The 14,865-nt window shown below is 42.1% G+C and overlaps 2 protein-coding genes across 8 annotated transcripts in view; one reads left to right on the top strand and one right to left on the bottom strand.

Annotated features, from left to right (window-relative positions):
• The first annotated feature begins 2,862 nt into the window (after positions 1–2,862).
• On the top strand, positions 2,863–12,878 carry LOC127004911 (elongator complex protein 5-like). 3 transcript variants are annotated; one of them, XM_050873146.1, is made up of 8 exons: positions 2,863–3,070; positions 3,489–3,608; positions 4,986–5,117; positions 5,792–6,019; positions 6,300–6,466; positions 7,379–7,581; positions 8,196–8,338; positions 12,754–12,878. In XM_050873146.1, the coding sequence occupies exons 2-7, from the start codon at positions 3,533–3,535 to the stop codon at positions 8,284–8,286; spliced, it is 897 nt and encodes a 298-aa protein (XP_050729103.1). In that variant the 5' UTR covers positions 2,863–3,070; positions 3,489–3,532; the 3' UTR covers positions 8,287–8,338; positions 12,754–12,878. The 3 variants fall into 3 exon arrangements, with proteins under 3 accessions (XP_050729103.1, XP_050729101.1, XP_050729102.1); XM_050873144.1 differs by having other exon boundaries at positions 2,864–3,070; positions 6,279–6,466; positions 12,754–12,877; XM_050873145.1 differs by having other exon boundaries at positions 2,883–2,930; positions 6,279–6,466.
• Positions 8,928–14,865, bottom strand: part of LOC127004908 (uncharacterized) — a 105,665-nt gene continuing 99,727 nt past the window's right edge. For all 5 annotated transcript variants that reach the window (XM_050873136.1, XM_050873137.1, XM_050873139.1 and 2 more), the window contains one exon: positions 8,928–13,397. In XM_050873136.1, coding sequence (XP_050729093.1) covers positions 12,721–13,397 — 677 coding nt within the window. In that variant the 3' untranslated portion in view covers positions 8,928–12,720. The remainder of the gene's footprint in view (positions 13,398–14,865) is intronic.

Below are 14,865 nucleotides of genomic sequence, written 5' to 3'. Positions count from 1 at the left end.
CCTCCCTGCGCGGGGGAGCACGGGCTAAGCCGATTGGCGGCCCGTAGCAGGTTGCCGACAGACCGACTCTCGGCGATCGAAATCTAGCCGACCGAGTCGGTCCGTCGACGAGGACTGGCGTGTCTCCCTGTTTCAGTCACTCTTCTCCGTTCTTGTCTTATTCTTCTTTCTCTTTCAGTCATTTTACTCTCTTCTCCGTAGGGGAGAGCCGGTATAATTCGGACACTTTTTAGAAAAATATTTTTAGAAAAAGAAGTTTAAGAAGTAGTGTAATTTTGTTGATCTCAAAATGTTCCTCCATCATTTGGCTCTTTAGGCTGCTAATATGACACTCGTAGCTATTTCCAGTTTTCAGATGAAGGTGATGAAAGACAAGTTTCTAAATCGTCCGGACCCGTGTGATGGTTCGGCCAGGGAGGTGGATGGTACGGACACTCATAACACTCGCCATAGTATTAATATAACTTAAGTTTGATTGGCTAATAAACAAGATTATATCTTCTACAAAACATTTGTATAAGAACAAAAGTATCCTCTCAATATTTAAAGGGAAAAAAATAAAAGGAGAACAACAAGAAATATCGCAAAAATTTTGGTATTATGGCTTCCTTCTCTTCTCACAAGCATAATATCTGGATATAAATCAACCAAATTAACCTTTTTATAACCGTTGCAACTCCTATAATGTTTAAATTGATATAAATTTAATAAAAATCATGAAAAAATCAACCGTCCGAATCATCACGACTCTATAAAAAGCAAATTTAATGTGTGGTCACACTCCTTTGCCAGCACGATCGAGAGCCCGCTGGTGATCGTGTTATGCGGCAACACTTTCACCGCGCATCGCTGCGTCACCGAAATAAATTATATCTCGCTAATTGGCACGTTTTTGAAGTGAGAGCTTACGATACACCCTGAAAATATTACATATATGTAATATTTTGCATCTCGTGTATATATATATATATATATATATATATACGAGATGCAAAAAAACATAAAATAGGACGCATCGAAAATAATAGCTCTGAGGGCGTGGTTGTGCCTCTGCGGGCCAAGGCAACAAAGTTTTGCACATTCACACAAAAACTCGCGGCACTCCCTCCACACACTGTACAATACGTGCTGTGGCCGGACCGTCCCACTGTCCCAATCATCACCGCTCTCCCCTACCTATATATTTCAGCTTATCCCTAACCTGTATCCCTGCTATCTCCTGTGGTTTGTCTTTCATATTAAATATTATAATGTTACTTTTTTGTTTATTTATTTCTAGTCCGCATTCCCTACCTGTTGCCACCACCTGCCCAATCACTGTCTCTGCGTCTTCTACACTCCCCGCTAACAGCATTCCATCATCAGCAAAAACAGAGACTTGATTGATTGATTGATTGTTTATTGTTGCAGGTAAACAACAAGGGAGAAGGGAGGAACATGCCATCCCAACCCCCAGGCAGGACAGAGTGTGTTGAAGGCCTCATCTTTAAATCCCTTGTCCAATTCCTCTAACTTCTGAATGACTTATTTGTATGTAACTAACTTGAATAAAGTATATATAGTTGAGCACAGCCCTGCCTTATCCTGCTTACTGGTATCTCTCAAGGTCTTCCCCCGCATCCGTCTTCACTCTGGTTATATCCTCCTCGTACTGCTTTTTCATTTATCTTACACTCCATTAACATTTTGATCATTACGCTATCAAACGCTTTGGCAAAATCTATTGATATGACTATTAGTGGCTTTCTTTTCTTAATGTCTTCTCGATCTGATCACAGGATTAGTGTTTTTTTCTACTCCACCTCCCGCTGTAAAGCCTGCCTGGTTGATTGATTGATTGATAGTTTATTGTTGCTGTTGTCCTTTCCCCATCTTTTCCTTTCTATGTGTTCCTCTAGAGTCATCCGTACAACTGCCATCATTAGTTTGTGGCCTACATTGCTTAGTGCCATGATGGGTCTGAACTCATTGCTTAGTGCCATGATGGGTCTGAACTCCTTGACTCTGGGCTTCCTGGTTTTGAGTATCATGACTGGGTTTGATTCCTTCCATTCTACTGGCATGTCTCCTGATTGTATGCTGTCTCAATATTCTGACTAGCGTGTTCAGTAGCACTTGGCTTAAAACTTTGTAAAATTCAGCTTTTATCCCGTCTGGACCTGCAGCTTTTCTTGTTTTCATTTTCTATTCACACTATAGTACTGCCTGGGGGTTGGGATGGCATGCTCCTCCCTTCTCCTTTGTTGTTTTACTTGCAACAATAAACTATCAATCAATCAATCATTTTCCTCATTTATAATTTCCTCTGCCAAATATCTGATTAAAATGCCTTCTGTTTCCTTCTGTTACAGCAATATGGATTAGTTAAATACACCATTTAGCTTTCTTTCCTTCTTTTTCTACCATACAATAAAAGGAGAATGTCACAGTAAACCACATAATTATCGAATATATAATAATTTATAGTATTTAGTTCATATTTAAAGCCCCCTGCGTGTTGGTGAAGCATTTAATTATCGAATAGACAGTAATTTAGACTGGTGACAGCAATATAGATTAGTTAGCCATCCATTTAGCTTTCTTTCCTTCTTTTCTACCATACAAATAAAAAGAATGTCATAGAAAAGCACTTAAAACACAACATCCATTTTTCTTCCCTTCTTTTTCTTCATAATTATCCAATAAACAGTAAATTAGACTAGTTATACGCACCATTTAGCTTTCTTTCCTTCTTTTTCTACCATACAATATAAAGAGAATGTCACAGTAAACCACAAATATCAATTCAAACCTCTTAAATATCGAATAGAGAATAACTTATAGTATTTAGTTAACATTTAAAGCCCCTTGCGTGTTGGTGGTGTAAGCGACCCAAACACACTCAGCTGATTGACACCCAGCTGATCACACACGTGGCCGCAGGTGTAAAGGTCAAGTTTGGGGTCATATTTCATAGCTACGCGTGGCCTCGGTGCTCAGTTTTGTTACATTTGACTATATATTACCTCTGCCACACTCAAATTACCAAAGAAAACACAGAAACGAGCCTGAATACTATACTTCATCAAAGGTAAAGTTCGGGGTATAGTTTCGAGCATGTACTAAAGCTACTCGTGGCCTCAGTGCTCAGTTTTGTTACTTTTGATCATATATTGCCTCTGCCACACTTAAATGACTAAAGAAACCACAGAAACGACCATGAACTCTAGATTATATGATTTAAGTCTGTCTGTCTGTCTTCTTCCCTCCCTTTCTCTTCTTATCTGTATTTCTCTCCCTATCTGTCTAAATATCTCCCTTTCTCCCTATCTGTCTATATCTCTCTCCCAATCTGTCTGTAAATCTCTCTCTCTCTCTCTCTCTCTCTCTCTCTCTCTCTCTCTCTCTCTCTCTCTCTCTCTCTCTATCTATATATCTCCCTCTCTCTCTCTCATGTGTATTCCTATGCTTCTCCTTTATGTCCTTAACGTTCTTATGCCCCCTTCCAGGCCCTGAGACACTCCACCCCCTCCAGAAGGATCCACCCCAGGGCATGGCATCAAGGACTCTGCTGGACAAGGTGGTGGGCCTGAGGGAGTCACCGGCCCCACACCTCCTCCTCCTCACTGGTATGAATTATGGGAAACTAATAATTCATCTATACACTTCTAGATTTTTGGAAGGTTTGAAGGTTAACAGAATAGAAAAGAAATAGTAATTGGTCTCTATGTCGTTACTGATTTCTGGGAGGTTGGAAGGTTAACAGAATAGAAAAGAAATAGTAATTGGTCTCTATGTCGTTACTGATTTCTGGGAGGTTTGAAGGTTAACAGAATAGAAAAGAAATAGTAATTGGTCTCTATGTCGAAGGTTAACAGAATAGAAAAGAAATGGTATATAATTGGTCTCTACGTTGTTATTGAATTCTAGGAGGTATGAAGGTTAACAGAATAGAAAAGAGGCATAACTCGAAAAGTAGACATTTGAGACGGAAATGAGGTACAAAATCATGCAATTCACTACATTTATCACCAGGAAACATGAACCACGTAAGAAAATCGTTGGTTGGGTGAAACTGTAAATTGTCCAAAAATAGTACTGGTAATTGATCTCTACATTGTTATTGATTTCCAGGAGGTTTGAAGGCTAGGAGAATACAGGTATGACAACAGAAGAGCAGGAAAGTAGGAAACAAGATATCAGAGCTTTAGTAATTCTTGTCTTTAACATGATTTATATTAGAAATGGCTAGTAAACTCGTGTCAAATAGCGTGTCAAAGTAGCAGGCTTTTTTTTTTTTTTTTCTGTTGTTGTTGTTGTTGCCCTTGAGCCATCTACTTTGTTGTAAAAAAAAAAAAATGTATTGAAGGAGACATACCCCCAGGACAGTCTCGCCTCCAGTTGTTCCTTTTTCAATATAGTATCAGAAACACATCTAGGAAGCATTTTTCTTTTTTTCTTTTTGTTTTTATCATGAATAGATTAATAGAGCAATAGATGAACAGATCTTTGAGGTTCTAATTTTTTTTTTTTACGTGTTCGCCAATAGCGCCGGTAGGCTTTCTTCAGGGGCCTGGTGGTCGGCCTAAGCCCATCATGGTGCAGGCAATATTTATAGTGGCGCCATTTATTCCATTTACATTGGTATGCTGTTGTGAAGAAGTTTTGTAACCTAGATCAATAGATGAATAGATGTTTGAGGTTATAATACTGTTGTGAAGAAGTTTTGTAACCTTGATCAATAGATGAATAGATGTTTGAGGTTATAATACTGTTGTGAAGAAGTTTTGTAACCTAGATTGATAGATGAATAGATGTTTGAGGTTATAATACTGTTGTGAAGAAGTATTGTAACCTAGATCAATAGATGAATAGATGTTTGAGGTTATAATACTGTCTTGAAGGAGTATTGTAACCTCAAGATGCTGTTTAGTGAACCTTATGAAAATGTCTTCCTCTTTGGTGTCTTCCGAGGCCTAATGTTTGCTCTACCATCCCCGCCCCAGACACGACAGCGGTGAGCGGCCGTCCTCTACTGTACAGCCTGGTCCACGCACACCTCAGGGCTGGCACGCGCGTCCTCTACCTCACCACCTCCGAGTACCCCCAGGACCTGCGGCAGCATATCAAGGACGAAGGTTAGTTCAGGAGAGAATAAGAGTTAGCTATGAATACATATGTGATTTACGCCAAAGATGATAGTTAGATAAAGGGGAGGAACGGTTAGCTATGTCACAATGAGTACTTATCTGATATATATTGAAGATGATGGTTAGTTAACTTAATAGAGAAGAAAAGGGAAGTGAAAAATAAGAGACAAAGAGAGAAGAGTAAGAATAAGAATAGGGGGAGATGAAAAGGAAGGAAGGTTTGACAGATGATATTTTGACAACCTCTGCCTCTTGATAACACACAGAAACAATTGGCTACTGGTATGTCTTAGGCACCACTTTTATACATTTAACCACCTATACCACACTTGCACCACTTATAACACTGGTACCACTTCTCTTGCACTTACTTCTGTACCCTTGCTTTTGATAGGATGATAAAAGACTCCCATATCCGCAGTTAAATATGTCAGTGAATACTTATAATTTTATCAGATATATGTCAACAAACTTTTTTAATGTTTTTTTTTTAATGCCTGGGAATAGGGGGCTGGGGTTTAAGCACCATATCATATACTGAGTAGCGGGCTTTTTTTTTTCATTATTGTTTCCTTTATTTTTGCCCTTGAACTGTTTCCTCTACTGTAAAAAGAAAAAAAAAAATAATTTGCTAGGGTAATAAAACACTCCCATGTCCTCAGGTACTGTTGGAAAGATTGAGTTCTTCGACGGCGCGACAGATCCATGTGGGTGGGACAGCGGAGAGCCGGCGGAGTGTGTGACGCAGCCGCTGCCGGAGGTGATGCGGAAGGGGCGGCGGGGGTGCAGGACGGGGGGCAAGGTGGCGGTGGTGGTGGACAGACTGGAGGGCCTTGCAATGCACCAGGACACGACGACGCTGGTGAGGGGCCTCCACACCCTTGCTAATGGTGAGTGTCTTTGTAACCAGGTGATCATTCCTAAATTTACAGTTACAGGAAGCATCATTACCTACAGACACTTTATTTTTAGGGAGTTTATGATGATTTATGTGACCCTTATTCTAATTTTCTTATACTTATTATGTTTCAAGAAGAAGGATCACCATTGTTTAGTTTTCTTTACCTCAGCACCTTTGTTTACCTTAAGAGCATAACCAAAACCAAAGCAACACCAGTAACACGTTTCTCACATGTCCGCGATACACAGAGAAACCGCCTTCTCCCGCAGAGGGCGAGGTGGGGCAGGTGGTGGTGTACTGCGGGCGGGACGTGGTGTCGGAGGGGCTGCTGCAGGCCGTCACACACCTGGCCACCTGCGTCCTCCACCTGCAGCCCACACAGCCCTGCTCGTGCTCTGTCGTGCTCAAGAAACCCTCGGGGAAAGTTACGAAAGCTGTGAGTCGGGGATTTACCTGTTGTTTGTAGTCATGAAAGGAAGAACTGTGAGTGTGGAGGTAAAGAGGGGAATAAGGAATAGTATTATCCTGCCAACTCTGTCATATGCATAAGCGAATGCAGCACAGGAATCGAGAATACATGCAGTGGAAATGAGTTATATAAGAGGTGCATGTGGTGTGTCAGGATGGGATGGATGAAGTAATGAAAGCTTGTATGAGTGGTTTGGTATGGGTGTGACTGTGAAAGACAAGGGGTCGTATTACTAAACATTTCGTTGCCCAAGTTCACATATTTGACAAGGCTTTCGTAGGAGTTTTGGGCATTTCCAGGAGAAGTTTTATGACCCTTCATCTGTACCATGAACCTAAAGAAACACTCATTACAACCCTACTGACCCCTTCTTTGACTTTTAGAAATAGCTGATTTGAGAAATGAAAGTGTCTTAAAATACCAACCATGGAGTGTAGAGTGGTGGAGTGGGTGAAGCATGGTGCGCTGAGATGTTTTGGACACATAATGAGAATGGGGGAGAATGAAGTCATGAAGAGAGTGTATGAGGGAAGGATTGAGGGAGGGGGTGTCAGGGGAAGACCACCTGTGAAGTGAATCAACAGGGTGAGTGAATATTGGAGTGAGAGAGTTGGAAGTAGCAGGAATGAATGTGCTGAGAGGGAGTGCCAGAACAGGGAGAGACGGAGACACTTCTGCCGCGGCCACCCCCTGGAGGGAAGTTCACGTGAGGGAGCGGAGCGTCGGAGATATAGATAAATTGTAGTTGTTAATGTGCTCTTTTGATTATTATTTCTTATTATTTTGTTATTTTTGTTATATTTGGGATGGTCTATTTCCTCCTGTGTTTTTTTAGTAGTTGTTACCATATTTTTTTAACCTCTCCATTCCCTTCCACAGCACGAGGAGTTTTCCCTCACCCTAGACTTCAAGATCCATGGGGTGAAGGCCGCCCAGAAGACCGCCGGGCCAGCCAAGGTGCCGGCCGAGACCCCCTCCTCCGACCCCACCCCCGAGTCCCTCCTGGCGGCCTCAACCTTCAGCCTCTCCCTTACCGAGGACCAGCGAAGGGCCAAGAATGAGCTCCTGTTGCCCCATACGAGGTAGCTAACACTCCCTTTTAATGATGCTTTTCCAATCTAGTTCATGGTTCTATATATGTCTCCCCTGCTTTACAATGGTTTAATTTATGTATTTCACTCACAACTGTCATTCTTTAGTTATGTTTGCTCTCTTTATTATTCATCTTGCTTGCTTTTGTGATCGGTTTAGTCTTTATAGGTGCAAATTTAGGTAATGATTTAGATACAGTGCAGTCCATAAAATATCATTACTATTATGTTTTAGGTGTTTTAGATCACTTAATGTATGAGTCCAGGAACACATCCATAGTAATTAACTCCTTGACTGCGGATTTCCTACAAGAAGACATCACCAAGCTACAGGAGTGGAGCAAAAAGTGGCTGATACAATGCAATGAAGAAAAATGTAAAGTCCTGAACCTTGGGAGGGGATATCCAGCACACCAGTACCACATGGGAAACACTCCACTATCCACCACAGAGGCAGAGAAAGACCTGGGACTATATGTTACCAGGCTACCAGTGAAAGCCAAATCTGTGCCAATCGCAGCAGACGGGTTAAAGCTCTGCCCTTACTCTGCCCCTTTAGTATCCCTCTCTTACATGTCTAATTCAGCCCTTCATTTCTCCTGCAGGGTTCAGGGTGAGGGCGGCCAGATCCACTACACACCAGACCGCGAGGATGACTGGGATGAGGATGACCCAGATGATGACCTTGATATTTAGCGACACGACACACACAAGTCAACCAGCACAAAGGGAGGAGGAGGAGGAGGAGGTAGGTGTCCATGGAAAGGTATTGACTCATTGCTCATCATACCTTTCCCAAGTTCTCCCTTTTTTATTTTTTTACAATAAAGTAGACGGCTCAAGGGCAACAAAAAGTGTAAAAAAAAATAAAAAAATAAAAAAAGCCCGCTGCTAGCCGCTCCCATAATAGATAAAAGTAATGAGTGGCCACAAGAGAGGTCAATTTCGGGTGGAGAGGTGTCTTGATACATGGCGCCTGTCAATTTATACTTTTCCAGCTTCATTGTCACTCTCTTCTCTCTTCACAGTTCTCTTTATTTTGATCCTGTATGTCAATTTCCTTTCACTTTCTCCTCTCCTCTGCATATTTCTCTTTCTCTCAGTCCTGTTTCTCGATCCCTTTTACCTTCATGTCGATCCTTTTCCCCTCCAGAGCATAGGATCCAAGTGGGGCAAAGGTCTTGACTCTATGGCTTCATCTATCTAAAGTAATGAGATGCTATATATATAAAAACAAGTCATTGCTACCTATCGTTCCATCTATAATAATATAAAAACCTGTGTCCACTTACCTATCGTTTCACCTATAATCACGAGGCTATAAGAGAAACAAGGGAACTGAATGACACGTTTATGGACAGAAAATATATTCTTACACTGTACACCGAACATCTATTATTCACTCATCATCATTGTCATCATCATGCAAGACACGAAACATTAAGTAAATATCATCAAAGCGACTCTGCCTTGTCACCAGCAGGCGTGCGCGTATCACAGAAACACACACACACACACATACACTTCCTTCCCCCTCCGCTCCGTAAATGCACATGTTGCCCCCAGCAGGCCTGTGTGTTTACGAGTCTTCAGTTTATGTACCTGAATGTGTTTCTCGGCTTGTGTGTTTACGAGTCTTCTGTACGTACTAGCCGAAGGTGTTTATCGACCTCATAGTGCGTAGGTACCTTAGTGTTCTTCATTGTTTTTTTTTTACAGAAGTGTTTACGAGTATGTCATATTGTCCTAAAACATTTGTCAGGTAGCCTATTCGGAAGGGAAGTTGGAAGGAGGGAAAAGGAGAGGAGGAAGGAAAGATTGAAGGAGGGTTTGTAAGGTGGGAAGGAAGGAGGGAAGGGAAGGAAGGGAAAGATAGGAGGGTTTGTAAGGTGGGAAGGAAGGAGGGAAGGGAAGGAGAGGAGGAAAGGAGGAAGAAAAGATAGGAGGGTTTGTAAGGTGGGAAGGGAAGGAGAGGAGGAAGGAAAGATAGAAGGAGGGTTTGTCAGGTGGGAAGGAAGGAAAGATAGAAGGAGGGTTTTTAAAGTGGGAAGGGAAGGGAAGAAGGATGGAAGGGATACTAACAGGAGTCTTTCATCCTGAACCATTTGCCACATTTCAATAACCATTTACTAATCCTTCATATAATCCTAAAACATTTCTCAGATACACTTTCAGGAGCTTCACTAGTTCATTATATTCTCTTTAAACATTTGTCAGATATTACCATGAGCATTTACTAGTACATCTTATTGTCCTTTTAAAACATTTCTCGGATATGTTTTGTAAAGCATTTGTAACGCTTGTCACTTGTCCTGCACTAACACACACACACACACACACACACACACACACACACAGATGTAGAATTCCCTAGGTATCATAATGTCATGTTTCCAATCCATTCGTGTTCATAGTTCTTTGTTTTTCGCCAATGTTTTCTTAATGTAGTAAGTTAGATTAATGTAAAAAATGCGAGTAACTTGTAATGAAATAAATAAAAATAGACTTATCCGACATTTGCCTGGAGGTGTCGTTTTCTTTTATTGGAAGTACACGGAAATCACGGAGTTTTTGAATCATGTTATGTCGTTTATACATTCACACACACACAGGCCGTTATGACTATTCCCTGATACACCTTACTGTCTGCCCTTTTCTCTAACTTCTCTCTCTTGGGTTTATGAGGGAAGTTAGAGAGGCAGTGAGGCAAACGTACCCACTATTGACACACACACACTCAAATATACACTCAATCGATCGCTCTCTACATGGCTACTGGGCGCTATCACAAGACACATAAAACATCAAAGGTATTCCTGTACAAGGCAGTAAAGTGTTTATGTCATGTCTACTCTTAGGTATTGTGTGTCGTAATGAGATAATTATATGTAAGGGAAGAGAATGGATATGATACGTTTCACAAGTAAGAGGAAGATAGAGAAGTGGATGATGTATACTAAGGAAAGGCAGTCATACAAGTGTTCTACTAAAGGAATCACTAAAGTCATACACCTCTAAGGAAATATAAGTGACTCGGTTGACTAAAATAGTAATGCCCTCGGTGTTATATTTCCTGGAGTGTCCGGGTCTTGCGTGTTTACCCTTCATGAGCTAATCTACCAAGCTTGTTGTCAAAGCCAAGAGGAAGATCTCATCATAAGCAAGAGTATCTACGAGAGTTACTTTACATGTGAGGAAGACGGTGTTAGGTGTCTGAGTAGCTAATATATATACACACAACTTGGACCAAAATTTGTCCATGATATTATGAAACTCCTCTTGAACGCCTTAAGCTCTTCCTACTACTTTAATGCTATCTGGGAGGTCAGTCTTGAATTAGTAAGTAACACATCTACAACTGATCATGTGAGTCGGTAAAGTAACAAACAAAGTATCATGTAGACCGGTAGAGTAACAAAGTGCAAAATAAGTTGCAAAAATAATGGAGGTTCTTTCACAGAAAGGACAACCAGAAAGAGTACAGTGTAAATACCTGATGTTTACGATGACTAAAGATTAAAAGATAATCTCTACACAAGTTTATGACGTCACGGAAGTGGCAACACGAGCCAACCACTTCCTCCACCAAACCAACACTAACAAGATAATTACCCTTCAAGACTTAGCAGTCATCTTTGTCACACTAATGCTAGTCATCATTTGGGTTGTGGAATGGGTGGCGCGCCAGCTGTGTGTTGCGCCACAGTGCCGCACATCAGCTGTCGGGCGCCTCCAATGAGGTTAAGTAATGCCACTGATCGGGGACCCCAAAACAAAATCTTACAACAGGAACTTGGGGTAACACTAGGCCAGTAACACCCCAGACAATCACTACACTACAGGTACTACCACTACTGCTACTACAGTAATACTATGGACTATACAAATACTGCTGCCAGTCATGTACCGAGCCAAGTTGTAACTCTTTAAAGCTGGTGGTGGTGGTGGCCGGGGCCCTTCAACGTCCTGTAGCCCTTATGGATCTTGTAAAGTTCCATTCCTATAAATGGTTCTTTCCAATAAACATGTCCATAGTCTGATGAACACTGGCTGGAATGCTTGCTGGGACTCTTACTGTCACTGACTAACAGTAATCATACCCTTATGTCATTGTGGTACAACCTGTGAGCCTGGACAGCCATACCCTTGATCTTGAGGAGCCAGCAAACAGTGCAGAGATGATTCCCACGCTGTGATTGGCATCGCAATACAAAAATAATTGATTCATCTCAGTCCATCCTCACAAATGAAGCACTGCAGTCAGGCCTTGGGTCCTCCTGAAGTGCTGGTCCAGACTGTCTGAAGAGTGTATGGAAACACTCACTGTTACATCATACAACACTTGAGTATGTTTTGCCGAGTATGGAGCATCACCAGTGAACAGCCCGTCACTGTACTTCGGCCGCAGAGATTCCTTGTAAACTATATTTATGTATTTTTGGCATGATGACAACACTCACACATGAAGTGAGGTAGCAGGTGCACAGCGGTGTCATCAGAGGTATCCAGAGGTATTATTGTCACTGGTAACCGTTATTTGTTCCCTCGCTAAAACCGTACAGTCATGCACCAAACAGGGTTGTCTTGACTAATGAACCCAAAGCCACCAGAGGAATGTCCAGTGTTAACCACATACTCTGCAGCCACAGCCTTCAGTATTCCTTATAGTCTTCCTTCCTTATATTAGTCTTCCTCCTCTTCCTCTTCCTTTAGTACTTATTCTTTCGTTTCCTTCTCTTTCTCTTCTTTATCTTCGCATTCTTTTCTATTTTCCTTTATTCCCTCCTTCCTTCCTTCTTCCTTTCTTTGTTTACATTCACTCCCTTGTTCCGTTATACTCTGGGTCCATAGGCTTCAGTAATGTCAGTCTCATTTTATTAGCATAAGGAATCAACATCATGTCAGTATTGTTAGATCTTCCATGTCTCACTTCTCTACAGCCTTCACCAATGTTGTCAACCTCGCTTGACTAACTTAGAGACCAACGTCATCTCAAAATACTGTTAGGTCTTCCATGTTCAGGTCTGTCTCACCTCTCCACAGCCTTCACTCACATCGCCAGTCTCACTTCACTAACATAAGGGACTAACGTTGCACCAATACTGTCCATGTTAATGTCTGTTTGTCTGGCTAAGCTTCCGATGCATTCTCTTCCTCTGCCAGACACTCGGCTCCCAGGCCCTCGTCGATGCTGATCTGCCTGTTGGCGCGAGTCTTGTTCGCCTCGCCACTGTCCACACTCCCCCGGCCTGAATCAGGGAACTCGGGACACTCCAAGATGCCAGTGTCCTCAGGGATCGCCGTCACCTTTCTGGCGTGGATTGAGCCCCTCCTCCGGGACCTGTCTGAGGCGGGTGGGTCATTGAACTGTGTCTCCCGTACCAGCGGCAGCAGGAAATTCTTCTTTCTTAACGAGGGTGACGTTCCCTTCCTCATCAGCGACATGCTTTCCTGGTTCTCGTTGGCGGAGTGACTCAGTTTCTCGAGGCTGTGTGAGCGCCACAACGCCAACTTGCGACTGCACTTCATCCGCGGCAGCTGTGGCGAGAGAGGAAGAATCGGGAGCTTTCTCTGCATGCCCTGAGACGTCCTGCTGATGCTACTGCTGATGCTACTACTGCTGCTACACGTGCTGCCACCATGGATCATCGCCACCGTGGTCAGTGGGTCCTCGCATACGGTGTCCAGAATGCTCGGCGCTGACACCCTACGTGCCGGCCGCTGCTGCTGTTGCCTGGGCTGCTGAGGGGCCGACACAGCACCCTCCAAGTCAGAGTCGGTGTCGTCTGTGCTGCCCATCACCGCCCCTGAAAAGAGATAGAGAACGCTTAGTATAGATATTATGACGCTGTTTTGTTGTCCCTGGGTGGAGTCTGGCTGGGTATGGGGCACCGAGCCACCCATCGTATCTCACATGCCAAGAATAGTACAAAAGAGATGAAGCATGTATAGGAACCTTTCTGATAAATACAAATGTTTTCTGTATAGTATAGTATGTAGTTGCAAAGTCTCCATCTGTATACAACTTGTTTTTATTTCTATCTCTTTGGCCATCTGTGCAAAATTTGGAGAGCTCATCCCTATCAAAAAACTTCTGGTGAATATAAAACTTTTCTTCTTATTATAGTAGTTGCAAAATATCCATCTGTTCACAACTTGTCCATTATTTCTCATTCTTTAGCATGTTTAGGAATTTTTCTGGTGAATATAAAATTTTTCTCCATAGTATAGTAATTGCAAAATATCCATCTGTACACAACTTGTCCATTATTTCTCATTTTTTAGCTATCTGTACAAAACTTAGAGAGCTTATCCCTACCAAAGAAATTTAAATCAACAATCTCAGTCGTGTCCTCTATTGGAGATACACAGGAAGTACAATTAGCAACCATGAGAGACTTAAAATGTACTAGAACTTTACATTAGCCATCTGATTAGTGTCCTCTATCAGAAATCCACAGCAAGTACAATTAACAACTATGAGAGACTTAACCCGGTAGCAGCGACGGGCCAAATTTGTGGCTTTACCGTGTAGCAGCGACTGGCCAAATTTGTGCCATGATATAAACCCCCCAAAATAGATGATACATAAACTGATCATAAATGCTTTGATATACATTATGAAATGGTTTGTGTGACGGATGATTTTTTCTCATTTTTCTCGCTTAGAGGGACCATTAAGAAACATGATCCCCGCTGCTACCGGGTTAAACTGTACTAGAACTTTACATTAGCCATCTGATTAGTGTCCTCTATCAGAAATCCACTGCAAGTACAATTAGCAATTATGAGAGACTTAAAATGTACTAAAATAAATGTTAAGAGTGAATCCGGAGACTAATCTATGACAATAACAGCCACGGAACAACACTGTACACATTATATCCTCGAGTTAATGAATGCTCTCTCTCTCGTATCATGCAACAGAGTAACATGACCAGCCGCTACACTTGACGCAGGACAGAGTTGCCACACGAGCACAGCGCCTTCTCGTGACTAACAGATGAGCGGTAGTTATCTCAAGACATCCAAAGAAGAGAACAGCAGTACACTAACTCAAGGGTCTGTACAGCTGGATAAACATAAGAGTAGAGGTAGTTATCTGAAGACAGCCAAAGAAGAGGACAACAATACACTAATTCAAGGGTCTGTACAGCTGGATAAACATAAGAGTAGAGGTAGTTATCTGAAGACATCCAAAGAAGAGAACAGCAGTACACTAACTCAAGGGTCTGTACAGCTGGATAACATAACAGTAGTGGTAGTTATCTGAAG

This window comes from Eriocheir sinensis, chromosome 29 (genome assembly GCF_024679095.1).
Source record: "Eriocheir sinensis breed Jianghai 21 chromosome 29, ASM2467909v1, whole genome shotgun sequence".
Lineage (NCBI taxonomy): Eukaryota > Metazoa > Arthropoda > Malacostraca > Decapoda > Varunidae > Eriocheir > Eriocheir sinensis.
This window is presented reverse-complemented; position numbering and strand designations above follow the sequence as displayed.